Raw genomic sequence first — 27493 nt, 5'->3', positions numbered from 1 at the left:
ACACAAGGTCAGAAGCAAAGTAAATAAAGTTCCCACTACATTGTCTCACTAAATAATCTGAGAATGGGCTAATATCAAGTTAATCTATTCCCATCTATCCCAGCTTCAAGACAGACTTTCAGTTCTGGTATTTTTAATGGCGATTGAATAACTGGTGGATTTTCATTGTAAATGGCACCTTCTAGAAAGAGGGCATTGTCTGCCCAAAAATCCTGTTCCCTTAAATCCATTGTAAAGATCTCTTCATCAGACCAACCTGTAGTCCACAGGGTTCAGGGACAAAGAGGTGAAAGGCTGATGCAGTCACTTACACTTCCCCACTGGCTGACTGCACTTTTATTCCACAGAGTTCCACAGAGATATAGGTAATACTTACAGCTGCTTCCTGATCAGCTGCTGTGACTCGAGAGTGTAGGCCTGCCGATCTCCCTCCATGATCCGAAACTGATTCTGAAGCTTTGCCAGTTCTGTTTCAGCTGTAAGAAAACAACTGTGATCTCAGTGTGTGTGTGTGTGTGTGTGTGTGTGTATAGGGGCAACAAATGTATGTGTAAAATCACAGTGCCTCCTGTATCATTGTCAAATACTCCAAAACTGCTTCCTGATCAGAATTAAAATGCTAAATACATTTCCTACCAAGTCCCTCCATGTCTCCATCACTGCCATTGGAACGGTTACTTGAGGCACTCCCACGAGGCATTGTTATCTTCTAGATTATCTGTGAAACACAAAAATGATTTTGATTGATATTTAGTTTCTTGTCGCCTAAATTCCATCCTGCAACCATGTTAGCTGGTGCAGGGACAGACAATGCCATAGGAACAGGGGTGGGCCACTTAGCCCAACAAACCTGTTACACCACTTAATGAAACCATGGCTGATCTGTGACCCAAATCCATACACCTGCTTTGATCCATATCCTGTAATACCTTTGTTTAACAAAAATTATCTATCTCAAATTTAAAGATAGCAACTGATCTAGCATCAACTGCCAATTGTGGAAGAGAATTCCAAACCTCTACCATCCCTTTGTGTGTAGAATTGCTTCCTAGCATCTCCCTTGAGTGGTCTAATTTTTAGACAATGTCCCCTAGTTCCAGAATCTTCAGCCAGTAGAAATAGTTTATCTTTATCCCATCTTGTCCTGTTAATATCTTGAAGAATTTGATCAGATCAATCCTTAACCTCCTAAATTCGAGAGAAAACAAGTCTAATTTGAATAATCTCTCCTCATAATTAAACCCCTGAAGTTCAGGTATCATTCTTGTAAACCTATACTGCACTCCCTCCAAGGCCAACGTTTTCTTCCAAAGGTGTGGTGCCCAGATATGCTCACAGTACTACAAATGGGGTCTAACCAGGGTTTTCTATGGCTGCAGCATAACTTCTATGTCCTTATATTCCAGTCCCCTAGATATAAAGGTTAACATTCCATTAGTTTTCTTGATTATTTCCTGCACCTGTTTGTGGCATTTTAAAGATCCAAACACCTGAACACCCCCTTCCCCCCCAAGTCTTTTTGGACATTTACTGTATTTAACTTCACACGACCTTCATACTGATTTATCCTTTTTCAGTTCAAACTTAATAATCTCACATTTGCTTAGATTGAAGTCCATCTGCCACAGTTTTGCCACATTCACCAAGTCTATCGATATCCCTTTGCAATTTTATGATATCTTCTACACTGTCCACAATATGCATTGTCTTTGCATCTTGTCTGCATTCCACAATTAGACAGGGAACTGCGCAGAAAGCATTACCAACACCAAATTCCATTTCTGTGTTTAACCCAGGAACTTGCAAGGTTCTGAGTCAAGTCATAATATCCCCAGGAAAATAATCAAAACCACTTCAGCCAATGGATGTTTCACAGATGGTTCTTTACTAGAACTATGAAAACTTCATTCAGTTCTTTATCTCTTGTGGATGAATTATTTGCCTGTTCAGTCTACTCCCAAGGCCTTCATCATCAGGCTTTGCTAAGATGGTCGAGAAGTGAGAAGTTTCCTTTAGCCGGTTTGGATTTTGTAAACAGCTTGCCAAATGAGAATCATCCTCAATTAAAATCCAACATAATTCAATCGAGTTTGAGTCACAAAATTCTTACAGTGCAGAAAGCCATTCCACCCACTGAGCCTGCACTGACAACAGTCCCACCCAGGTCCACCTCTACAACCCCAAATATTTACCATGCTAATCACCCTGACACTAAGAGTTAATTTAGCATGGTCAATCAATGTAACCTGCACATCCTTGGACTGTGGGAAGAAACCAGAGCACCCAAAGGAAACTCACACAGACACAGGGAGAATGTGCAAACTCCACACATCCACCCAAGGCTGGAATTGAACCCACGTCCCTGGCGCTGTGAGGCAGCAGTGGTAAGCACTGTGTCCAACTTGGGCAGCACGGTGGTAATATAGTATAAGTGCAAGGAACTCCAATTAGCTTCAACATTCTAACCCTTCAATATCTCAGCCCAATGGTTATTCCCCAGGAGTGAGTTTTAGTTATCGAGGTTAGTCAGCTGCGAGAGGGGGAGAGGTCTTCACGCCGAGATTAGTATTGCTATCACTTGATGCTCAGAGGAATCATTGGATTGCAATCAGGAACAGAATTTCTTCGTAATTCCACTGCGCCCCCACCCCGCCGCCGGCACTGAGGTCAATTCCCCTGTCTGATACCAGTTAACAAAGCACAGGCCCGGAATATGGAACTTAAAACCTGCTTGGTCTTCTGACCACTCCGAACCACTGACTTCAGGAAAAATTGCGTCTGCTCTGACCCAAATTAGATTGCAGCACATTAACTGTGATTCTAGCGGAAGTTTTGTGGGATTGTTTCTGATTACTCGGGGAAGCTTTTCGATTAACAGAAGTCTCAGCCAACAGGGGCTGCAGGATAGTGGCAATTTCTTTTTGATTTGTGATCGGTTGGACTGAAATCTGACTAAATTGTATTAAACTGTAAAATAATCAAATTAAAACTACTGAACCCAGGAATGGGATCCCCTGCGGACACACCGCCGGCTAATTATTTGTAACAAACCTCTCCCGGGTTTACATTAAACAGCATTGTAATAAGTTTGCAAAAGTGCAGCCAAACAATTGGGTGCAAAATTGCAGTTTAGGCGGACCTACCTGGCCCTGGCTGGCGATCCTGATCCCTTTCCCCGTGAAACTGTTGTTCGTTTCAACTGGAAACGTTGTTAGCAACAGTCTCCAAGACCGAGGGTGCTGGCCAATCCGGAGCGGCTGCAATGGTCACATTGGAATTGGATACAAGATATTGCGATGTTTCCAGTCCCAACATTCAGGCTGTTGTCTGAGCTTAGCGGGGTTGAACGTTAAAGTTTATAGCGGCCTCAGCAGCTTTTAATAAACTTAATTCACATAAAAAAAGGCCCCGTGCCTGTTCTAGTCAGTAAGGAGTCTCACAACACCAGGTTCAAGTCCAACAGGTTTATTTGGTATCGAAAGCCACTAAAGTTCGGAGCGCTTGCTGACACTTCGTCAGGTCACCTGACAAAGGAGCAGCAAGGGCTCTGAAAGCTAGTGGCTTTTGCTACCAAATAAACCCGTTGGACTTAACCCAGCGTTGTCAGGCTTGTTACTGTGATTACCCCAGTCCAACTCCAGCATCTCCACATCATGACCTGTTTTAGTCCGCACTGTTCGATTTTTGAAAAAAATGATGGTTTCTAGAATCTTAAAGGGGATGGAATCCCACATGCACTGTCTGTCTGCCCATATATCTAGTTGGAAATGTAGCTTTTCTTTCCACTTGTGTTAGTATCTCACACTGAAGAGGCATAAGTTAATTATGAAGAAATAAAATACTGCTGATACTGGCATGTGAAATTAAAACAGTGGGTAGGATTCTCTGTCGAAGCTAGGACCAGAAATTCCTGCCTGAGCTCAACAGACCTCTAAATAGTACACCACATTTTCTGTCTCACCCGCTACGATCCTCCCCAGTGGGCAAAATGGGAGATTTTTGCCTAAAGAAAGCTGGGAAAATTCAGTGGGTCTGCAGCATCAAAAGGGAATGAAAACAGAGTTAATGATTGGAGTAACCATGGCCCTTCTTCAGAACTGAGAGGGAAAAATGTGGTTATATATCTGAGGGAGTGGAAGAGTGATTATATCTGAGGGGATGGAACAGTGATTAGCTGAAGCTGGGAGCGATTATAACAAAGATGTAGCAAAACTTAAGAACAAATGACAGATGGCCTGGAGGTGGTGGGGGTGGGGTGGGGTGGGGTGGGGGGAGGGGGGAGGTGTGGGTGGTGGAGGAGAAGAGAGGGATTTTGCATTGGGAGAAAAAATGTTTGGGATATTAAAAAAGGGTTAAGAGGGAAGAGAAAGGTTACAGTCTAAAGTTGTTGAACTCAATGTTGATTCCTGAGGGCTGTAACGTGTCTAATCAGAAGATGTAATGTTGTTCCTCAAGTTTGCATTGAGTTTCACTGGAGCGTTGCAGCAGGCCAAGGATGACATGTGGGGCATGGGAGCAAGGTGCTGAGTTGAAATGGGAATGGATAGATTCAGTTTCTTTGTCATAAGGTCATTCCTCTGTCATTAGTCAGCATCATTGGATGGTGAATAAATTGGAAATAAGATAGAAGTATCAATAAGAGTGACTATGAAACTGTTGCATTACTTAATAAACCCAGTCGGTTTGCTAGTGTACTTTGGAGAATGAAACATGCTTTCCTTACCTGGTTTGGCCTATATGTAACTCCAGTCCCACACCAACCTAGCTGGTTCTCAAACATCCTGCCAAGCTACTCAGATCATGAGTGATTCAAGAAATGGACCTACCAATACCTCCTCAGCTCAGTCAAGGACAGATAATAAATACCAGTCTTTCCAGTGATGCCCATTCCTTTAGAAAGAATTTTTGAAATTGGAGAAAATACGTGTGGGTGCAGTTTGTACCTGATCTATTGTAAGAGGGATTAGAATTGGCTTAATAGTGTATTTTTATCTCCTCTCATGTTGGACGATGAGCCATGATCATAATGAATGGTCAAGCAGACTCAAAGGGCCAAATGGCCTCCTCTTGCTCCTATTTTCAATGTTTCTATGTTCTCCTTTCCTGTTCTGTTGGCATTGACACTTTCTGGGTATGTTTTCACAGCTGCTGAATGTTCTCTGGTATCTTCACGGAGTGACCATTACTGAGCCAATGACAAACCTGTCAAACCCCAATCTGCTCTTCATTCCAGTAGTATGGTGAGGAGAGAGCCATTGGAGCCATCGCTGACATATTGGTAGCCATGGCTCCACTTTTAATGCCCAAGTTGCCACTTTTCCTCCATTTTATGTGGTCACATTGCTTCTCAGGTAAGCATCCCTCTCCAAGCATCTCAATAATTTTATGTTGGTAGCTTCTTGGGCAGATTGAAGCATATGTTTGTGTGAAAAGGTTCTTCTCAGAATAATGAGGAATAGGAGACCTGCTGTTTCTTAAAATTTTTCAAACCACAATGTTGAAGCCAAAATCTGATCTTGTTTTAGTTAAGTCAGCATCACAGACTAACATCCATCAACATTTATATGGGCAGCTGTAGCTAAATCAGGTTTGACCTGCTGAGATAGTTGTCCTGACGATGAACAATTTTAAATGGCAATAATCTAAAGATGGGTCTTGAGGTTTCCTGTGATGGGGCTGTGACTGTTCCCTCTGGTAGCTTATTCCATTGTGGAATTGTCCTTGGGAGGAATATTGATTGTTAGACAAATGGTCTTTGCAGTTTGCTGGTTACCTCGTGTTTTGTCATTGCTGGAGGACAATGGCTACTTGTTTCTGTCGATTCCGTCCAGTCCATTCCATATTTTACAGAATGTGATGTCTATTTCCTCCCTCCCTTGCTGTAGTGATTCCCGTTCAAGATTGTGTGTAATTCTCTTCCTGATTCGTGCAGAATCATGCACCATGACTTTGTATCGCTTCCATTTATATATCTCACCATTAAGGATCCCATACAACTTGCATACTGAAAGGCCAGAATTTTATGTTGCTTGGATGGGCACATGCCTAACCCAAAAGCGAGTGAAATTGTGTGAGAAGGTATGGGGCAAATATCCCGATGTTATCACGCACTTGTGCAATATTTTGGTCAGCAGGCATGTGCGGGAGTCAGAAGTGCACCCGCTGACAATCAGCCCGTTGAGGGGCCAACTGAACTCAATGTTACACGTCCCATCTGTTGACGGGTGGACCGACTGGCCAAGTGGCCACTACCTTTGAGCTGCAACCTAGATGCAGGGTTGAAATCAAATTAACAAATGTGCCTGGGAACTGATGTCTGTGAATGATAGTGCTGCCCGGACACTCGTGGAATAACATGGACATCGATTTTTATTTTTCATGGCTAAGCAGCTCCCTGACACACATCCACAGAGACTGTTTCCCAGATGGAAGAACATTAAACCGCTAATCCACAGTTCCCTTTTCTTGGTGCCCGCTCTCCTCTTGTCCTTCCTTTTGCTTTCCTCTTGTCCTCTTCCCACCCCTCTCCCGCTTTCCTCTCACTCTCCTCCTGCCGCCCTCCTCTTCCAGCTTTCCTCCCACCACCACCGCTTTTGCCCACCTCTTGCTCTCCTCCTGCCCTCCCATCTCTCCTTCCACTCTCTTCCCAACTCCCTTCTGCCTTCCTTCTGCCCAACCCCTGCCCCTCTCCCCCGCTGCCCCTCTTCCCTGCCTTCGTCCGCCCCTCTCTCCTGCCCCACTGCCCTCCCCGCCCCTCTCTCCCCCCCCACTCCTCTCTCCCCCCCACTCCTCTCTCCCCCCCACTCCTCTCTCCCCCTGCCCCTCTCTCCTTCCCCCACTCCTCTCCCCCCTGCCCCTCTCTCCCTCCCTCTCCCCACACCTCTCTCCCTCATCCTTCTCCCTCTCCCTGCCCCTCTCTTGCTCCCTCCCCACTGCCCCTCTCTCGCTGCCTCCCCACTGGGCAGGAGGGAGGGGTGGGGAAGGGAAAGAGGGGCAGGGAAGGAGAGAGGGGGGAAAGGAGAGAGGGGTGGTGGGGAGAGAGGGGTGGGGAGGAAGAGAGGGGCGGGGGCCGAGGGAGAGAGGCCGGGGGTGGGAAAGAGGGGTGGGGACAGAGAGGCAGTGGGGAAAGAGGGACGGGAGGAGAAAGGGGCGGGAGGAGAGAGGGCGTGGGGGGAAAGGTGAGCGGGAGGGGGAGAGAGGGGCGGGAGGGAGAGCGGGGCGGGGTGAGGGAGAGAGGGGCAGGGCGGAGGGAGGTAGAGATGGGGGTGGGGGGAGGGAGTAATGGGGGGTGTGGTGAGGGAGAAATGGGGGTGTGTGGGGAGGGAGAGACGGGGGTGGGGGGGAGGGAGGGGTGGGGAGGGAGAGATGGGTGGGGGGGTAGGGAGAGAGAGTCTGGGGAGGGAGAGGGGGGAGGGAGAGAGGTGCAGGGGGAGGGAGAGGGGGCGGGGGAAGGAGAGAGGGGCGGGCAGAGGGAGACAGGGACAGTGAGGAGGGAGGGAGAGTGGGACGGTGGAGAGGGAGGGAGAGTGGGGCGTGGGGAGGGAGTGAGGGGTGGGTAAGGGAGAGACAAAGGGGCAGGGGAGGGAGGGAGAGAGGGGTGGGGGAGGGAGGAGAGGGGGAGGGGGGAGGGAGGAGAAGGGGCGTGGGGAGGGAGGGAGACAGGGGCGGGGAGGGAGGGAGGAGTGGGGGAGGGAGGGAGAGAGGGGTGGAGGGAGGGAGGGAGGGAGGAGTGGGGGGGAGAGAGAGAGGGTGGGGGGAGGGAGAGGGGGCAGGGGAAGGAACAGTGTTCTGAAAGCTTCTGGCATTTACTATCAAATAAACCTGTTGGACTTTAACCTGGTGTTGTGAGACTTCTTACTAGGCTGCTAATTGGCCAGTCACTGTGAAATTGCTCTCTTGACCGCAGATGGGGAACATGTTCTTGTCTGCTTTCAATCCCGCCGAGTGCATGCGCTCAGAGAAACATGAGGGCCCAGGATTGGATGAACAAATGCTTGGAAGTTATAACTTTGATATTTTTGTTGTAATGCTGAAGATTCCTCCTCAGAAATTTTGATCATACCTCATTTAACCCATCCATTTCAAAATTTCACAATGTTAGCACAAGGTATTCCTACATTACCATTCACCAGTAATAGTATCTTAGCATTATTGCAAAAAGTGAGGAAACCTAAGGCAGTCACTACATACTTGTGAAAGAAGAAACAAATGCAATTTTATAAACAAATATTTTATTTATATGTAAACAGTGCAAATGAGAACTTCATAACATTTAATTTATAACAAACATAATGTAATTCAGAAAATAAAAGGGTTCAATATTAAATAGATTCTACTTGACCTAAATTTATATAATTTAAATACACATATTCTGCTCCAACAGTTGTAAAGCTGAAATGTTTCTTATTCTAAAAAGACAATTGATGTACTTTCTCTCAAGCATTCTACAAAATGGATTGTAAAAAGATTATGGAAATTAAATAGACTTGAAAGACATTACTGTAAAATCAAGGGTTCAAATCTCACCTGCTATTTATATAGTTTGTTTCGTCTTCTCCTCTATTGATGGTTCTGCCTGTTATTAGAATATAGTTCCCCAATTAACTGCTGGTATCTCACTTAAGGGATAATATTTTGAACATAATTTGAAGCCAAATTCCTTCCTTCCTTTTCTCTTTCCATCCTACATTCTAAAGCAAACTGGGCTAGGCCACTGAATTCCCATATGACCAGCGTCCACATGCTGTTTGATTATTGGAAGCATCAGAGTGGAATCTGATTGTGTCCTTACTCGCAGAGGTACAATCCTAGTGTGAAAAACCTGGCTGATTTTTATTTTACCAGAGATATGGTAGCAGGCTGTTGTGTGGCATTTGCCACTCGGTTGAAATCAGGTAAAAAAGCACAGACTGTGTATAGAATCCAGGGTGTCCTGATATAACACAGTACTGCACTGGGTTGTGCCCTTATCCATTCAGCCATCAACGAGCTACATTCCTGTTTTCTGATATTTGTTAATAAATTATTTTGTCTTATGTTGGATGCCAAAATATTATTCCTACAAATATTCCCTAACAGTCTGTTTAAACGTCATTCGACTGGCCCTGGTCTTGTCACTGATGATGTACAATGCACTCGAATTTACAGTAACTAGGCAGTTTTTCTTGGAGTGGTCAAACACCATTACCATTCTAATTTTTATTACATATAGAGATTTCAGGAATTTCAAGTAGTCTCTGTTCCCTTCCCTCCCAAAAGGTTGACCATACATTGAACCTCTGCTCAAACACTGCCATCTACCTAAACATTTATGTTTTGAAAAGCTAGCAGGCTATTTTGGAGAATTCAGAGTGCAGAGACCCTTGTAACTTTCAAAAACAGGGGCCTTGAATGAATCATATCAAATAATCACAGAGCTTTTTATAATACAACCCTGAAATATTATATTAAAAAAAACTAAATGACAGTAAGTTGTTGAGCAGTAGAATCTTCCTTATTTCATAAGTAGTGCTCTGAACAAACAAGCATTTTGAACATTTTGATGTGTCCATGTTTTCTAAATATTTAAATTCCCTGTAACTGAAATATGTCCTGAAACCAGCTGTCATTGTCCATTGGGCATAGGCACAACCATATCTGGACGCTTGGCTCGTACCTGACAGGGAGGAAACACAGCATCAAATGATTGATTTCTCACAAATATCTGGACCAATGTTGAATCCTCAACAATCATCACGACCATAGGTAATCTGGCCTTGCATGCTTCAATTTACCTCAGCCTCTGTGTCCACCATGTCTAAGTTTGGTCTCCAAACACCAGAACCCAAGTCATCTTCAAATGTAAGGTGTTCGTCTAGGCTGTATTTTCCTCGTCTCCTTCCCAGGGGCTTTGGTGTCAGAGTCCCTATATTCAGATCTAGAGAATGAGGGGAATGCATTAGACACATTAGTGGCTTCACTACAACTTACAAAAAAGACAAGGTAAGACCAATGAAGGGATGTGTTGCTTCCAACAAAGCTGTATATTGATAAGAATAATCGATTAGTGAAATATATATTGGCTTGTGGTACAATTAGCTAAGACCCAAAACTCCATTTATTATAACTGAGGTAGTGAACCATTGTAGATGACTATCTCTTTGCTTCAAACAGCATAGGTGGCATAAAGATCTGAAGGGAGTCTCCTACATTTCATTGAAGCTTCATTCATTGCATAGAGTTCATAACTTCTGACCAACCTTGGATACAATGCAAAGTTGCTCAACCTTAGAAAATGCCTGTTTACTGGCTAGATATAAAGTGTATCCAACTACCTCCAGGTTGGATCTCCACATTCATATACCACAGCCATGACTAGTTACATCAATAGACAGATGCAAGCGCAAGATGTATTTGCTCAAAGTGTACTGATGCACCTAGTGACTGTATCATCCACTGAGACACAAAGCCACAGAGAAAACAAAGATCTCTGGCTCAGTCCCTACTTGGTACTGATTTAATCAATTGCTGTCAGGTTGACAGGAGGAAGCCCCTACATCTCTCAGCTGTGACACCCTGCAGATTGAAAAGCATCCTTATATACACTGTCCAGACATCCAATGCTAAAACAGCTACTTGGATAAAACAGCCAAGGACAAACAGTCATTACAAAACTAGATGACAGGTAAAAATAAATTGGCAGATAACACATACATATGTCTAATGCTTCAGTTATACAGAACGTTGGTTAGACCGCATTTGGAGTACTGCGTCCAGTTCTGGTCACCTTATTACCGGAAGGACGTGGAGTCTCTGGAAAGGGTGCAGAGGAGGTTTACCAGGATGTTGCCTGGCATGGGGGGACTGGGTTACGAGGAGAGATTGAAGAGACTGGGGCTATTCTCCTTGGAAAGACGGAGATTGAGAGGGGACATGATAGAGGTATATAAGATACTGAAGGGAATAGATAGAGTTAATAGTGAGAGACTGCTCCCTAGACTGGGTACAAACACGAGAGGTCATCACTTAAGGGTGAGGGGGGGGAGGTATAATTTGGAGGTAAGAGGAAGGTTCTTTACGCAGAGAGTTGTGGGGGTCTGGAATGCGCTACCGAGTAGGGTGGTGGAGGCAGGAACGTTGGACTCGTTTAAGATGCAGTTAGATAGGCACATGAGTGAAACAAGAATGGAGGGATATGGTAGGGGCTATTAAATAGGGTTAAACCTCGGGAGACACCGGAAGGGCAGGCTGTATGATTAATATTTTTTGTCTTTATTTCACAGGTGGAGGTCCACCTCGTGTCAAGCGAGGGGCATGCACACGGCGGGTCGTGCGTGGGCTGCTCTTGGAAGTCCAGGAGTGGCCTAGTACTTCATGTCGGTGTGTGTGCTTGATCCTGGACCGATAGACGGGCGCCGCAACAGCTCAGTGACTAGCACTGCTAGCTGTGCAGATACATGGATTTGGGCCTGTGTCTGTGGGAGTTTGCGCATTCTCCCTGTGGTTGCGTGGGTTTCCTCCGGGCGCTCCGGTTTCCTCCCACACCCCAAAGATGTGCTCTTAGGCTAATCGGTTTCCACCAAATTGACACTATTTCTTCCCTGAATCTGACTGAGTAGGGTCCCATTCGTAGACATGCAGGGTAGAATAGGTGTAGGGTGATGCGGCGGCACGGGCTCGTTGGGCCGAAGGGCCTGTTTCCCGTGCTGGGTTGTTCTTTGTTCTTTGTTTTTTTTATATCAAACCACCCAGAGAAATTATTAAACTATTTTCTACATTGAAACACATGTTGGCACAAACCTGTATGTGGAAATTTGAAATATTCTTCATCTATCGAATACCATTTGTGTGAGTTTTGATGATCACTGGGCCTGAGGAGAAGGAGGACAGTTTTAAAAATTAGTTCTTCATTCATTTTCAAGATGTATGTGTTGTTGGCAAGGCTGGTATTTATTGCCCATCCCTAATTACCCTTGAAAGGTGACAGTCAGCCACCTTCTTCTCAAACTGTGATGATCAATGTAATGAAGGGTTCCCACAGTGTTGTTAGGTTGGGAATTCTAGGATTTTGATCCAACTGTGATGAAAGACTGCTTTCCTTTAAATGGGGGAGTTCACTTTAATGTATCCCTTGAGCTGAATATCAAAACTATCCTGGTTGTTAGTGGCTTGACATATTATTGAAATAAGGTTTACATGTGAACAAATCTCCAACTTACATATATTGATATATTTCCAAATCAAGATGGTGTGTAATTTGGAGAGAGGCTTGGAGGTGGTGGTGTTCCCATGTGCCTGTGATCCTTATGCTTCTAGGTGGAGGAGATCATGAGTGCTGTCAAAGAATCAATGCCATAGTACATTCTGTGGATAGTACACACTGTGCACTGGTGGCGGAGGGAGTGAATTTTGGGCTGTCAGTCCAGTGAGCTGCTTTGTCCTGAATGGCATCGACCTTCTTGAGTGTTTTTGGAGCTGCATTCATCCAGGCAAATGGAGAGTATTCTTTCACGCCCTGGGAGATCTATCCTAAAGTGGTCTCCCTGTGTGTGCTGGTTTATCAACAACTCACTAGCTAATGCCATCAACAACAAAACACATGAAAATGGCATCTTGGATTGAAGGCATCAAATAACCAATAATCTCTTTTAAGATTAACAACCAAGATTATTGGTTCAGACTTTTCAGATATTGAAGATCTCCACAGAGTAAAGTGTGAAACCTTAGGGAACTTAGAATGTGATTGGCAATCTTGCCCTTCCAAAAAACAACCAACTTAAACCCCATCCGTATTAAATGCAGATCTATGGAATCCACAAACTATTGTGCCAATAACAATGCAAATATGGTTTAGCTGCAAACATCTAGGCAAACCTAATTATTAAAAGAAATATGAAGATATCCTGGCGGCTGACACCTTATGCTTCTCCATAACAATTAGAATGGGTGAACTGACTATTGTGAATGTTCACAAGCCACCATGGTCAAGTATCACGCAACCAACCATCAACAACTCAGCTATTTACATTGGTGATTTCAACAGCTACCATAGCATGTGGAGCTATCAGGAAGTAGACTGAGTGGCAGAGAATGCTTGAGTGCAACTTTTCCATTCCCCGACATTGATATTTGTAATGACTTTAACGAGGCCCACAATGTGGACCTCTTAGAACTCTCAGATTAAGGCAGGATTTCCTTGTTCAATCAGGGAGCCCTACATGTGTATATAATGTGAAGTGTCAGGGTTACTGGCAGTCTAGATTTATGCTCTGTATGAGGAAATAGCTGTCTGAGTGTTGCTTACTTTGTAAATAAATCTAAATTTGGTGGAGGGGCACTGGCCTCACCGGGGTTATTTCAATATTCCTCATCAAATTGAACACAAAATACAACACATAAAAATGCCCAAAATGGATACGTACCAGAATCTCTTTCTCCTACAGTAGACTATAATTGCAATGATGATGACAATGATGAGGAGCAGGCCAGATGCCAATACACCAAACAGCACACCATAGAATCTTGAATTCCTTACAAATGTTCCACAGTTTTTCCCTGTATATTGGTAAAAGTTTTGTTGATAACACCTGCCAGAGGAATTCAGAATGAAGATGGATGAAGGCTTATCCAATAAGAGCAAAGACCATCCCAATAACCAGCCTGTGACATCCATGACCACCAGTTGAGTAAATTAACAAATAAAAGGCAGAGGTTGTGCTCCACCAATGGTTTAATGGCTAAAAGTCTCACCTGGTATGTTATGTAGACCAGGAAGATCTTCTTTCTGATTTTCTGTTCAGTGTCTATTTAGTTAAACCCAGACTCTGTGATGGTTAGAATGTTTGATTTAGCCTCACTGCTCAAGTTTGACATGGGAGCGTAACAATGTTACGCCGTTGTTTAAGAAGGGTGCCAGGCAAAAGGCAGGGAATTATAGGCCGGTTAGTTTAACGTCTGTTGTAGGTAAAATGTTAGAATCCGTCATCAAGGAGGAAATAGCGAGGCATCTTGAGGGGAACTGCTTGATAGAGCAGACGCAGCACGGTTTCGTAAAAGGGAAGTCGTGTCTGACAAATTTACTGGAGTTCTATGAGGATGTGTCTAGGGCGGTGGATAGAGGAGAGCCGGTGGATGTGGTCTTTCTTGATTTTCAGAAGGCGTTTGACAAGGTACCTCACAAGAGGTTATTGCAGAAGGTTGAGAGACATGGAGTTGGGGGTAGGGTGTTAGCGTGGATAGAGGACTGGTTGTCAAATAGGAGGCAGAGAGTGGGGGTCAATGGGTGCTGTTCAGATTGGCGGATGGTGACTAGTGGAGTGCCCCAGGGGTCGGTGCTGGGGCCTCAGCTATTTACCATTTATATAGATGATCTGGAGGAGGGAACCGAGTGTAGGGTGTCGAAATTTGCTGATGACACCAAGATTGGTGGAAAGGCAAATTGTGCGGAGGGTGTGGAGAGTCTACAGAAGGATCTAGATAGGCAGGGCGAATGGGCCAGGAAATGGCAAATGGAATTTAATGTTGGCAAGTGCAAGGTGGTCCACTTTGGTAGGAATAATGGTAGGAAGGATTATTACTTGCGTGGAGAAAAACTGCAGCAGGCGACGGTACAGAGGGACCTCGGGGTCCTTGTGCATGAGTCGCAAAAACCCAGCTTGCAGGTGCAGCAGGTGGTCAGGAAGGCGAATGGGATGCTGGCCTTCATCGCGAGGGGGATTGAATATAAAAGTAGGAAGGTCTTGCTGCGGCTGTACAGGGCATTGGTGAGGCCGCAGCTGGAGTACTGTGTGCAGTTTTGGGCACCGTACTTACGCAAGGATATTTTGGCCTTGGAGGGAGTGTGGAGGAGGTTTACTAGGATGATGCCGGAGTTGAGGGGGTTGAGCTATGAGGAGAGGCTGAATAAATTAGGCTTGTACTCGTTAGAGTTTAGAAGAATGAGGGGAGATCTCATTGAGACGTATAAGATGATGAATGGGATGGATAGGATAGAGGTGGAGAGACTCTTTCTGCTCAGAAAGGATAGTAGGACTAGGGGGCACAGCCTCAAGATAAAGGGGGCGCGGTTTAGAACGGAGTTGAGGAGGAACTTCTTCACTCAAAGGGTGGTGAATCTCTGGAATTCTCTGCCCGTTGGAGGCTACCTCGCTAAATATTTTTAAGACGCGGGTTGATGGGTTTTTGATAAGAGATAAGAGGTTTTTGATTAAGGGTTATGGGGAGAGGGCGGGAATGTGGAACTGAGCCACGACAGATCAGCCATGATCTTATTGAATGGTGGGGCAGGCTCAAAGGGCTAGTTGGCCTACTCCTGCTCCTATTTCTTATGTTCTTATGTTCTTATCTCTGAACCTGAAGGTCATGGTTTCATCTCTCACTCCTGAGACATAATCCAGGCTGAGACATCAATACAGGACTGGAGGTGTGTTGCAATGTTGAAGGAGCAGTACAGAGGGAGTGCTGCATTATTGGAGGAGCAGTACCAAGGGACTGTTCCATTATCAGAGCAGTAATGTTGAAGAGGTGCTGCCTAGATGAAGGCATAGTACTGAGGATTGCTGCATTGTTGAAGGATCAGTGTGAAAAGAATGCTGCACTGTTGGATGAGCAGTACTGAGGGAATACTGCACTGGTAGAGGGTCAGGAATGATGGTGTCAAGCTGTTAGGCTTGCCATTAGAGATGCCATCTACTGAATGTAACACTAAACTAAAGGACTATCTGACCTTTCAGATCAATGTTAAATATTGTATGACATCATTTATAGAAGAGCAGGGAAACTGTTCTTGTAGATTGGCCAATATTTATCCCTCAACCAGCATTATTAAGGTAGATTCATTGGTTATTTATCTAATATGCTGGAATTTGCTGTGCACAAATTGGTTGCCAACACTTCCTGATATTACAGAGAGGATTCTCTGGGCCTGTTAGCTCCTGGCAAGTATTGCAATAGTTCAGGGAATCCATTACAGTGGAAAAGCGGGTTTTGCATCAGGGTGTGACCCTCCCAGGCTGCACTGCTAGCCCCATTGTGGGCAGGAACATGATGCATATTAAAATCCACAAATTTAAATATAACTAGTGGGCTTGCAGTCCGAATCAAATAGTTCTTGCTATTTACCAGCGCCCAGCGGGATCTGTACCAGGCGGACTTTTGTACCGGTCCTCATGCAAGCATGAGGTTTATCTGACCCAATTCCTCACTTAAGTACCCCCCCCCTCAGATCCACCACATAAAGCCCTCTGCCCCCCTCAAACCGCACCCCTCCCCCACCCCCCACTCAGGTTATTTTCGGCCACACACCTTGGCTGTGCCAACAGTGTAGTGTCTCTGGCACCCTGGCACACTGGCATTGACACCTGACCTGGCACTTTGAGCCCTGTGGGGGCTCGAGGAGGTAGGTTAACTGGCCATTTGCCCTCTGTTGCTGCCAGGCTGCAGAAGGAGAGCCCCTCAAAGGTCCAGGGAGTTGGGTTAGGGGCAAGCGTTGACTTTGCCGCTCCCTGTCGGGATTGGGGTATTGTGGCTGGACTGCCCCTTGCAGCCCTGGCAGACCTGAAGCTCACCCCTTGCACAGTGATTTCAGATAGCCCTTTGCTGACATCTGTTTTCCTACTGGTCTGCTGTGAAAATTCTGAAGTGGCCAGGTCATTTTAATCCCCATGCCCCCAGTTAAAAATGGCAGTCCAGTCTTGGAACAGCAGACCTGGTTGGTGGGTCGTCCTCTATGAAGAAATTAGACACTGCTCGTGTCAAGTTTCCCGAATGTGTTGTCATTTAATTGTATTTCAGAAGAATTGCAGCCCACAAAGTGGTCTACGGTTCACTGCTGAATTCTTTGATTGTTCACACCCTGCAGCCATTGCCAGCAAGAACAGAGAATTTGGCACTCAGTCAAATCTTCATCCACTTCAGTGGTACCAGAGATTTGCAGCTGCAGGCAAGGTCTGATAATCCAACCCCACATGCACTCCACTGATTATGAAGCACTTTGGGCTAAGAATGTGAAAGACAGTCACTGAAATGTTGATGCCATTAACACTAGGAGGATCTTACAATCTCGCTGACAGCGCTCCATACCCGCCCCCCCACCATGGGTTTCCCAGCAGCAAAGGGTGTGTTCACCACGGGACCATAGGATACCCCCATAAGCAAGCGGTGTGCCATCTCTTGCCACTGCAAAACCCACTGTGGTGGGGTGGGAGTGGGGGAGGGAGGAGAAACATTTTGCATTGCAAGCTCTTTCTTATCATCCAGGATTCCCATTTCTGGTCAACTTCTGGTAGTAACTTTGGACTCAGGAAGGGAACTTGTGATCTCCTGATATGCCCATGTCTGAGGCTACAGTCAGCTGTATAGACTCATAAAATTAGCCATTCACTGCCTATGTGCATACAAGAAGAATGGACAAATATACCATGTGCTGGAGGGTAGTTAGTGCCTGCGGAATCCCGCCACAGGAACAGCTAACAACTTCAGGAGAGGAGGGAAGCTCATTGCAAAACAATGTAGAATAGTTACTTACTCACAAACAGCGCCGTGAGCTTGATTGAGACATTGCCCATTATAGTTACAGAAATCTCGATTCATTTTACAGGGTCCTTCACATAAGCAAGAAATTCCATTGTGACAGTTAACCTTGTAATTATTAAAGCTGAGAGAACATGTAAGATTCAAGTCTGTGATATCTAAAAGAATGAAAAATAGAAGAGTGTCAGGATTTTGGATGTCTCACAGAGAACACAGATAACGTGTTACCTTCTGTTTAGAAACAATAGTCACACCCTAATTCTTAATTGAGACACCCAAGCGAGAGCTTGGCACCATCTAGGTTAGAAAGAAAGACAAGACAGATCATGAGACAGTGGTTAAGTTAAGCCAAGTCACTTTTCTTCCTTATTCATTCTCCTGAAGATGATATCTCCCTGGTCGGATTTGGTTCCAAAGACAGTGCCATCCTATTCTCCCTATGTAATCCTAGACAGTGACTATCATCCGGCCACTCAAGTGTGGAGGGCAATAAGGTCCTGCAGAGATGTACCCGAGCACGGACCAACACTTTCAGGAGAGAAGCATAGAAGAAAAGGGTAAAAAAAATTCAGGAAGTTTTTATAGTCCATACCTGTGAGTGTAATACCTACTTTTGATGGGTGGAACTGGAGCATAAACTTGGGTGAAAGTCACTCTGTGACCCACAGAGTTTGTGAGGTGTCCCAGGGCATCAGTGTTGTTAACAATACTGAGAAGCCTTGTTTCTAGGTCATTGTTTAAATAGTTGATTTCTGTCTGATTGTTGCTGTAGTTATACAGTCCACTGCTGTTTGCTATAATGCTTCCTGCTCTATGGAGGAAAACAGTCCAGGGTTAGATTACAGGATCTGGATCAAAAAACAACACCCTAAGACAGAGCAAGGAGAGGAGAGTCTGGAGGAAAGTGAATGCAGACTTGAGAAAGTATAGGGATAGGGCAGCATAGCAATGGGAGAATTGGAAGTAGAAAGGGTAAGAGGACTGTTACATTGCCCAATTGTTTAAAAAGTGAGACCAAGTTACTTGAGGCCAGTCTGCTTGACCTCTGCAGTGAGTAAATTTCTGAGGGCTATTCAATTGGAAAGGCATGGATTAATCAAGCACAATCAGCATGGATTTGTTGAGGGAAAGTCATTGAAACATAGGAACAGGAATAGGCCATTCAGTCCATTAAGCCTGCTGCGCCATTCAGTTCAATTATGGCTGATCATCCACTTTAATGCTTTTTTCCCCACACTATTTCATATCCCTTTATGACACTGGTATTTAAAAATCTGTCAATCTCTGCTTTAAACGTACCCAAATAACTGAGCTTCCACAGCCCCTTGGGATTGAGAATTCCAAATATTCAAACATCTCCTCGTCTCAGTCCTAAGTAACTTCAGCCTTATCTTGAAATTGTGCCCCTTGGTTTTGGACTCCCCAGCTAGGGGAAACATCTGACCAATACCTACCCTGTCTATCCCTTTAATTATTTTGTAGGTTTCAATGAGATCACCTCTCATTCTTCAAAACTCTCGCAAATATAGGGCCTGTTTCCCCAATTTCTCTTTACAGGGCAGTCCTGCCATTCCCATCCACCACCTTAAACATTACTCCTTCCACCACAATGCACAGTGGCTGCAATGTGTAATACAGTCAAGATGCACTGCACTTTAAAGGTACTCAAAATCATGTGGGTCTCGATGGAGTAGGTAGGGAGAAACTGTTCCCTCTCGTAGAAGGATAAAGAACAACAGGGTGCAGATTTAAAATAATTGGCAAAAGAAACAATAGTGATATAAGGAGACCTTTATCACATGGCAATAGTTTAGGCCTAGAACACATTCCCTGAGAAGGTGATGGAGGCAGGTTCACTCAAAACATTCAGAGGGGAACTAGATTGTTATCTGAAAACTAAGAACGTACAGGGTTACCAGGAGAAGGCAAGAGAATGGCACTCAGTGAATTTCTCAGTCAGAGAGCAATACAGACACAATGGGCTGAATGGCCTTCCTGCATTGTAACAATCCTGGTGAACAAGTCTGGTGAATGTTTGCTGCATTCCATCTATGCAATAATATCTTTCCTAAGGTAAGGGGATCAAAAGTACACACACTACTCCAGGTCTCCGGGCGTAGTCTAACCAAGGTTCTATACAATTGAAGCAATATTTTGCTATCCATGTACTCAAATCTTCTTGTGATAAAGAGCAACATACCATTAACCTTCCTAATTGCTTGTTGCCCCTGATTTTTTTGAGGAGGTAGTGTATTTGATTTGACCTATTTGGATCTTAGAAAGGCTTTTGACAAAACCGTACATCACTGTAAAAAAAAAGTTAAAACCCATAGGATCCACAGGTAAGTGGCAATTTGGATCCATAATTGGCACAGTGGCATAGAATAAATGGTTATGGTGAATGGATGTTTCCAGTGGAGCTCATAGGGCTCAAATGGTCATCTCTCTCTTATATATATCAATGATTTAAATGATTAAAAAGTTTACAGATGATCAAAAATTGTCCTTGTAATTGATAGTGAGGAAGAAAGCTATGTCTGCAGGAAGCTATCAATGGACTGATGGTGGAAAAGTAGCAAAATGAAATTCAATCCAGAGAGTTATAAGGTCATGTGTTTTCAGACAGCAAACAAGCAAAGGGAATAAACAATAAATGGAGAAGTCCTAGAGTGTAAAAGTACAGAGGGATCTTGGAGAGCACGTCCACAAATTCCTGAAAGTAACAGGATAGGTAAAGGAAGGAGACACATATTTGCCTTTATGAGCCGAGACATGGAATATAAGAGCAGGGAGGGAATGCTGGAAGTGGATAAAACATTAGTCAGGCCAGTTCTGGTCACCACATTATAGCAAGGATGAGATTACTCTGGAGAGGTTTCAGAGAAGACTTACATTATAAGAACTGGAAAACATTAGCTATGAGGTAAGATTGGATTGGCTGGCATTTCCTTTGGGAGCTGAGGAGAGATTTAATTGAGGTGTATAAAATTATGAGAGTCCTAGATAGGTCGATGTCATACTGAGTCTTGACTGAGAATGCAGAAATCCATTATTCTTTTTGAAACACCTGAGCCCTAGAGAAAACATTGAATAATTGACAGCTTTGACTCTGATGTTAATTTCACAATTTTACAAATGCTTAGTGGTTTCAAGAGCTATCTGTTTCTGTAATTGATATTTTAAAGGGTCTGGATATTAGCATTTTTATTGCTCTGTAGTAAAATGACTTTTCTAACACTGTGGCAAGTAACGAAGGAATGACTTTAAGCTTTACACAATTATCATTCTCGGGTTCATTGGTTCCATAAAATGTATAGACAATGGTCATGGAAGTGCCATAGCTCGAGGAGCCATGGGAGTGGAGGGAGTGTTATAGCTTGGCATAAGAGTTATGAAGAAATATGGGGGACGTGAATGGCCATCAAACCATCATTTGGAATTGGAGGGGGTGTGTGTGTGTGTGTGTCCTTCCCTTGGCATATGGGGTATGAGGGAGCACTGGAGATTGGGTGGGTGCCATGAGGCATGGAGAGAAGTTGGGGGTATATGAGGGGGAGGGCTGGATGGCCTTTCTATTTTTCTTTTAACCAGGACAAATTCTCACAGAACCAAGGCAGATCTTTTAAAGCAATTCACCTCAGCACTCATCAGGCCTTGTCACTGCCTCCAACCTTTTCCCTGGGTTAGCTGGCCCAACTCCAGCCTGCACCCACCCTCTGACAAGAAGCATCCATCTTGACGGGGAATTCCTCCTGAGGTGGGCAGAGACTCCACCTACCCATCTCAGTGATGAAAATCCAACCATATATTTCAAACCAATTGGTTGTAAACACATTGGGATGTTTGGAGGTTGTAAAAGGCTATGTAAAATTAATTCTTTCTTTCCTTCTTATATCTCTTCCTCCTATCATCTGTCTCCCTTATTTCCACCACCTGTCGTCTTATACCATCCTGACCTGTGCTCATTATGTGGACAATATGACTTTATGACTTAAAACTGCAAGTATAGCAAGAGTATTGTTGTTGTCGAATCCAATCCAACCTTACCCAATGTGGGTACAAGGCAGTAGGAGGTGGGGCGGGGGAGGAGGGGGAGTTGGGTAAGCAGGTACCGGTCAAGAAGCTTGACTGATTTCTTCTCTACACTGAGACAAATTGTCTCACAAAACTGCAGCAAGACCAAGATCAACAAATCTGGCACATATGTAATCAAATTTGCACCCTCTGGTATGTGAAGTGAGCCACTCATTTCCTTTACTAACTGAAGCAGAGGCCTAAATAAACACATCTACATTAGGTCTTTGACTGCCATAAAACAAAGTATTGGACTGTGATGGGAAACTTATAAAAGTTGGTGGCTATATTAGTTTATTCATTTGGAGTTTTTTTAGCCCCCGGGAGCACTTTATTGAGGAAATCATTGGCTGAAAAGCTGAAGAGATTTTCCACAACATACCGGAGTTCATTAATTACCACTTTGTGAAAGTGTCTTGGTGCAGCCTTTTTGTACAGTGGGGTCAGCTGTAAGAAACAAAGAAGGAGATTAATTCAAACTAAAGCTTTGAGTATTTTACAAATTTACTGAAACTAAGGAATGTAACTAATTGTTGACTTTCAAAACAAATGCAAAAAGAATGTAGATAGCTGTGAGTGAGTTACAGACCATATTCTAATTGAGGAATTGAGGTGCTTTATATACAGAATAGCAGATACCCAAGAGAGAATTACATGCTGCATTTTAATTGAGGGCTTTCGGAGGTTTATATATAGAATAGCAGATAACTGGGAATGAGTTACATGCTGCATTCTAATTGAGGGTGTTTGGGGGTTTATGTTTGGAAAAGCAGGTAACTGGAAGTGAGTTACATGCTGTAATTTAATTGGGGGGTTTAGGTGGTTTATATACAGAGTAGCAGATATCCAGGAGTGAGTTACAGGCTGGAATCTAATTGAGGGGTTTGGTGGCACAGTGGTTAGCATTGCTGTATCACAGTGCCAAGAACTTGGGTTTGATTCCAACTTGTGTGGAGTTTGCATGTTCCCTCTACGTCTGTGTGGGTTTCCTCTGGGTGCTCTGGTTTCCTCCTGCAGTCCAAGGATGTGCAGGTTGATGAATTGGCCATGCTAAATTGCCTCTTAGTGTCCAAAGGTGTATAGGTTAGATGTGCTAGGGGGATTAGCAGGGTATATGTATGGGCTTATAGAGATAGGGTGGCAGCTGGGTCTGAGTAAGATGCTCTGTTGGACAATCAGTGCAGACTTGATGGTCTGAATGGCCTCCTTCTGCACTGTAGAGATTCTATGGATTGCAGATGACTGGAAATGAGTTACAGACTGGAATCAAATTGAGGGGTTTTGGGAGGTTTACATACAAAATAGCAGATATCCAGGTGTGAGTTACAGGCCAGAATCTAATTGAACAAATAGTGTGGTTTATATATAGAATAAAGGATACTTGGGAATGAGTCACGACATTAATGCTGTAATGACTGATGTGGTTAATAGAATGATAAACTACTAACTAAGTCTAGAAATAACCGATAGATTTATGAGCTGGTTAATATTGAAAAGTCTTTCAGCATCATGACCTCAGCTGTTCACATCTTAATGTAAAGTTTAGTGATAATAGTTATTATTTAAGTTGTTTATTCTCACTCAGCACTGAGAGTTCATAAAGGCAGGTTTTTGAAGAGAAGCAGCTTGGTTTTTTAAACAATGTAAGATGACAGTAACATTCAAGTTGAACTGAGTCACGGGACTACAAAAAAAATCATCTCAAGTATTATTTATATGCATGAAATATTGGTGAATGTCTTTGCAGTACATTAAGGCATTTATACTCACCAATGAAGTTAGAGCGTCAGTTAAATTTCTATGGGCCACAGAGCTGGTATTGTCCAGCTCTTTACTCCAGGTCTGGTTTATCCTGAGTGTCAAACTGACTTCCCTCTGTGGTGTGTTTGGACCTGAAGCAGGAGAGGAGCAAGCAAGGCACAAGAGGCACTATATTAATGTCGCTAACCAATATACAATTTGAAACATTCATTAATGAACAGTTCAGCTAATTTCAAGCTTTTATTTCTGGGTGGAATTTTCCATTCTGGAGATTAAATACAGCGGCAGGTGGGAAAGTCGATAGGATTTCTGCTGGGCAGCGGGGTGGATTTTCAGGCCTGGTTTTCTGCTTTTTGGCTCATTAACTATACATCAGCGAGGAGCTTGTCCAGTTTGGTGAGGTGTGCAGTGATTCGTTCACCCGCCAGTACCTCATGGGGCGAAGGTCCCAGTATCATATTTAAATGGCAGCTGCATTAACATTCAACCACTGCAGGCCAGGGGTGTGCTAAAGGTGTAAATTAGCATTCCAGCCTAACATTCCAAAGCATCTGCTCCGCGGATCAGCCAGACTTCACTGGAGATCCTCAGGATGCTTAGGAAAGGCAGGAGATCATCCTTCCTTGTGATGGGAACAGGAGGTCATACAGTCACGGAGCAATACAACACAGAAAAAGGCCCTTTGGCCCAACTAGTCCATGCCGACCATGTTGACTTCCCAGCTAGTCCCAATTGCTCCTGTTTGACCTATATCCCTTTAATCTTGGGGATGGGCACATTGCTTACTGAAAGACCTGTTCTTCATTTGTAAACCCAAATAAGGAATCTTAACAATGAACAATATCACAAATTCAATCTTCAGTATTTCTGACATTCACATATTTAGATTTAAGCATAGATCATTAGACAGCAATTAAAAGCAAGACAATTGGCTGGCTTTGACCCTCCCCATCTGTAGAAGCTTTGGGACAGTTATACTGCCCCAAAGTTATAAGTACAGTCAGCAACTCAGCTATCAGCTTAACTGCCTGTTAAGTGTTATATTTTTATAAAAGGTTACACTGTCAGAATATAAAAACCAACAGAACCAAAACAGTCAAACCTCACAACTGGCACCAGAAGTAACATACTTGGCAAAGCTTCGGTGTTATTTTTCCCATTTTGACAATATTCTCCAAAAGTAAATGGCAGACAATTGCACACACAGAGATCTTCCGTTGTAGCACTTGAATTACATGTTCCTCCATTTAGGCATCTGCATTTGCTACAGTAGTCCATTGTTGTCACCAAGGTAGAGTTTGTGGCCATTGGATGAGTTGTAATTGGCAATGTAGAGTTGGCAGAACTGACAGGATGAATTTTTGTTGAAGTAGTTTTAACAGGTGGAGACAAAGTTGTTGGACTTTCCTTCTTGAGCGTGGAAGATGAAATAAGGGATTTGGTAGAAGTTATATCAGGCTGAGGTTGAGGAGTGCTTATATCAGGAGTGCTTTCTTTCCTTGGCATGGAACTGGTGGATCTTTGAGAAATAGAGACACTATGTGTTCCTGTTTTATATGACGGTGACTGAACTAAGGAAGTGCTTTTCTTTGGGCTAGTCATCAAATGTGTTTGAGAAGAGCTGGTTCTCTGAGTTGGGAAAACTGGAATCGGCACAGAAGAAGGTTTTTTGCTGCTAGTAGATGAATAAAAGGGGAAAGTTGATTCTTTAGCTTGAGAAGTAGCCATATTAGAAGTGACAGAGGATGAGGTTGTGCTCGCTACAATGGAAGGATGCCGAGATGAGAATGTGGACTCTGAAGCTGCAGTAGAATGAAAAGCAGAGGGAGAAAATTGCTCAGTAACAATTGGCAGTCGTTTTGATGTGGAATCAGAAGAAAATGACCTTGATGATGAAGCAGAGGATGAAGTTTTAGTTGATGTAGTGGATGACATTTGTGTAGATTTAACATAGACATCTGATGAGGTTACTGTGGGTTGGATGGATATTGCTGTGGTATGTGATGAACTCTCCTGTACTGGAATTTTGTGAGTTGCAGATGAAGTTTGAGATACTGAGGACATTTGTGTATGTGTTTGCAGAGTCTGTGATGGAAAATCACTGTTGGATGCCACTGGTGTTGTCATCAGATTGGCTGCTGTGGAAGCTTCAGTTATTAATGATACATGTGCAGAAGATGGAATGGTGTGTGATGAATTCTCAGTGATGAATGATTGAATTGTTACTGTTGGATGCACTTGTGATGAAGCCTCAGTCACTGACGAGACATGTGAAGGCATGGTCTTTGTCTCAGATGAACTCTCCATGCCAGCTGAACTATTTGTTGGTGCAAGATCAGTTTGATGTAAAGTCTCTGTCATCACTGAAGACAACTGAATTGAAGTTGTATGCAATTCTGATGAGGACTCAGTTACCGAAGGCACTTGCCTTGTTGTTATAGGAGTTTCTAATGAGGATGCAGTGATTGATTGGATTGTTGTTGGGTGAGTCACTGATGAAGACAGTGTTATTCCTGAAACATGACTTGGTGTAGGATACATTTCTGATGAAGGCACACTTATTGAGGATACTTGTGTCGCTGCTTTAGTTTCTGATGCGGTCTCGGTGATTGATGACATATGTGTCATTGTTGGACTGGTTTCTGATGAAGGCTCAGTTTCTAATGATGAGTATACTGTTGATGGATGGGATTTTGACGAATTCTCAATTATAGACGTCACTTGTGCTGATGATGCAGTGCTTTCCTCTGAGAATACGGTCATGGATGATACCTGTGACATTTCTGAATGTGTTGATGATGAAGGCTCAGTTACCAATGATACTTCTGTGATGGTTGGGTGGTTTTCGGATGATGATTCAGCTACGGATGACAGCTGTGATGTTGCAGGACTGGTTCTTGTAGCTGACTCGATTTTTGATGATGATTGTGCCATTGTTGGATGGGATTGTGAAGATGACTCAGTTATGGATGACACTGGTATTGATGTATGACTGATTTCCAATGTCGAAGCAGATATTGATGATCCATGTGATTTTGAATGGGTTTCCGATGAGGATTCTGCTCCTGATGACGCTTCTATTGTTGTAGGGTGAGTCGCTGATGAAGACAGTGTTGCTGCTGACACTTGTGTTGGTGTGGGATACATTTGCGATGAGGCCTCAGTTCTCACTGATATTTTTGATGTTGTTGAATGGGTTTCTGTTGAATTCTCAGTGACAGATGACACTAATGGTGTTGTTGAAGTAGTTTGTACTGAAGATCCAGTTGTGGATGTTAACTGTGTCATTCTTGGATGTGCCGCTGATGAATATTCAGTTATCTGTGATACTGGATTGTTTCCTGTCTCGGTTTCCGCAGAAGATTCAGTCATTGATACTCCTTGTGTTGTTGATTGGGGTTGTGACGAAGGTACAGTTCCAGATGACACTTTTGATGTTATTGGTGTGGATTCTGAAGTAGACATAGTTATTGATGAGCCTTGTGGTGTTAAATGGGTTTCTGCTGCTATTGAAGAAAGTGGCAATGTTGTTGGCTGGGACTGACTTGGTTTAGGATACATTTCTGATGAAGGCAAAGTTATTGATGATATTTGAGTTGCTGTTTTAATTTCTGATGCGGTCTCAGTGATTGAAGACAGGTGTGTCATTGTTGGATGGTTTTCTGATGAAGGTTGAGTTTCTAATGATGTGTATGTTGTTGCTGGATGGGATTCTGATGATTTCTGAGTGATAGATGTCTCTTGGGCTGCTGTTGCAGTGTTTTCTTCTGAGGGCCCAGTTACTGATGATACCTGTGTCATTTCTGTGTTTGTTGATGATGAAGGCTCAGTTGCCAATGATACTTCTGTGATGGTTGGGTGGTTTTCGGATGATGATTCAGCTACGGATGACAGCTGTGATGTTGCAGGACTGGTTCTTGTAGCTGACTCGATTTTTGATGATGATTGTGCCATTGTTGGATGGGATTGTGAAGATGACTCAGTTATGGATGACACTGGTATTGATGTATGACTGATTTCCAATGTCGAAGCAGATATTGATGATCCATGTGATTTTGAATGGGTTTCCGATGAGGATTCTGCTCCTGATGATGCTTCTATTGTTGTTGGGTGAGTCGCTGATGAAGACAGTGTTGCTGCTGACACTTGT

At 43.7% G+C, this 27493-nt stretch overlaps 3 protein-coding genes across 4 annotated transcripts in view; 1 reads left to right on the top strand and 2 right to left on the bottom strand.

Annotated features, from left to right (window-relative positions):
• odad1 (outer dynein arm docking complex subunit 1) overlaps window positions 1-721 on the bottom strand; it is a 34313-nt gene extending 33592 nt beyond the window's left edge. For both annotated transcript variants that reach the window (XR_013889665.1, XM_080215069.1), the window contains exons 1-2: window positions 637-721; window positions 377-476 (exon numbers count right to left, since the gene is read on the bottom strand). Coding sequence is in view for 1 of the 2 variants with exons in the window: in XM_080215069.1 (XP_080071195.1) it covers window positions 377-476; window positions 637-700 (164 nt within the window). In the remaining variant the exon portion in view is untranslated. The remainder of the gene's footprint in view (window positions 1-376; window positions 477-636) is intronic.
• LOC145360108 (putative oxidoreductase YteT) overlaps window positions 1-5482 on the top strand; it is a 264299-nt gene extending 258817 nt beyond the window's left edge. The window contains exon 16 of the transcript XR_013889666.1: window positions 5146-5482. The gene's annotated coding sequence lies outside the window, so the exon portion shown is untranslated. The remainder of the gene's footprint in view (window positions 1-5145) is intronic.
• Window positions 5483-8319: 2837 nt separating this feature from the next.
• LOC145360110 (uncharacterized) lies at window positions 8320-26167 on the bottom strand. Its single transcript, XM_080215076.1, has 9 exons — window positions 24474-26167; window positions 23353-23474; window positions 21965-22029; window positions 18120-18319; window positions 17504-17666; window positions 13401-13565; window positions 11779-11849; window positions 9774-9916; window positions 8320-9655 (listed from the first exon to the last, which is right to left on the bottom strand). Exons 1-9 carry the CDS (start codon window positions 26122-26124, stop codon window positions 9605-9607), a joined length of 2631 nt encoding a protein of 876 aa, XP_080071202.1. The 5' UTR covers window positions 26125-26167; the 3' UTR covers window positions 8320-9604.
• Between the last annotated feature and the right edge of the window lie 1326 nt (window positions 26168-27493).

Source organism: Carcharhinus amblyrhynchos, chromosome 30, assembly GCF_965287045.1.
Source record: "Carcharhinus amblyrhynchos chromosome 30, sCarAmb.v2.hapA, whole genome shotgun sequence".
NCBI classification, from domain to species: domain Eukaryota; kingdom Metazoa; phylum Chordata; class Chondrichthyes; order Carcharhiniformes; family Carcharhinidae; genus Carcharhinus; species Carcharhinus amblyrhynchos.
Note: the sequence above shows the minus strand (reverse complement) of the source record. Positions and strands in the feature narration are given on the sequence as shown.

Bases quoted from the DNA above. Each gene is read 5' to 3' on its own strand.
- LOC145360110 (XM_080215076.1), bottom strand. From the start codon at position 26,124: ATGTCACAGGTATCATCCATGACCGTATTCTCAGAGGAAAGCACTGCA. The intron at 23,475-24,473 runs GTATGTTACTTC...CTCCTGCTTCAG, and splicing joins TAACACCGAAGCTTTGCCAA to GTCCAAACACACCACAGAGG. The intron at 22,030-23,352 runs GTGAGTATAAAT...TGTTTCTTACAG, and splicing joins CTGACGCTCTAACTTCATTG to CTGACCCCACTGTACAAAAA.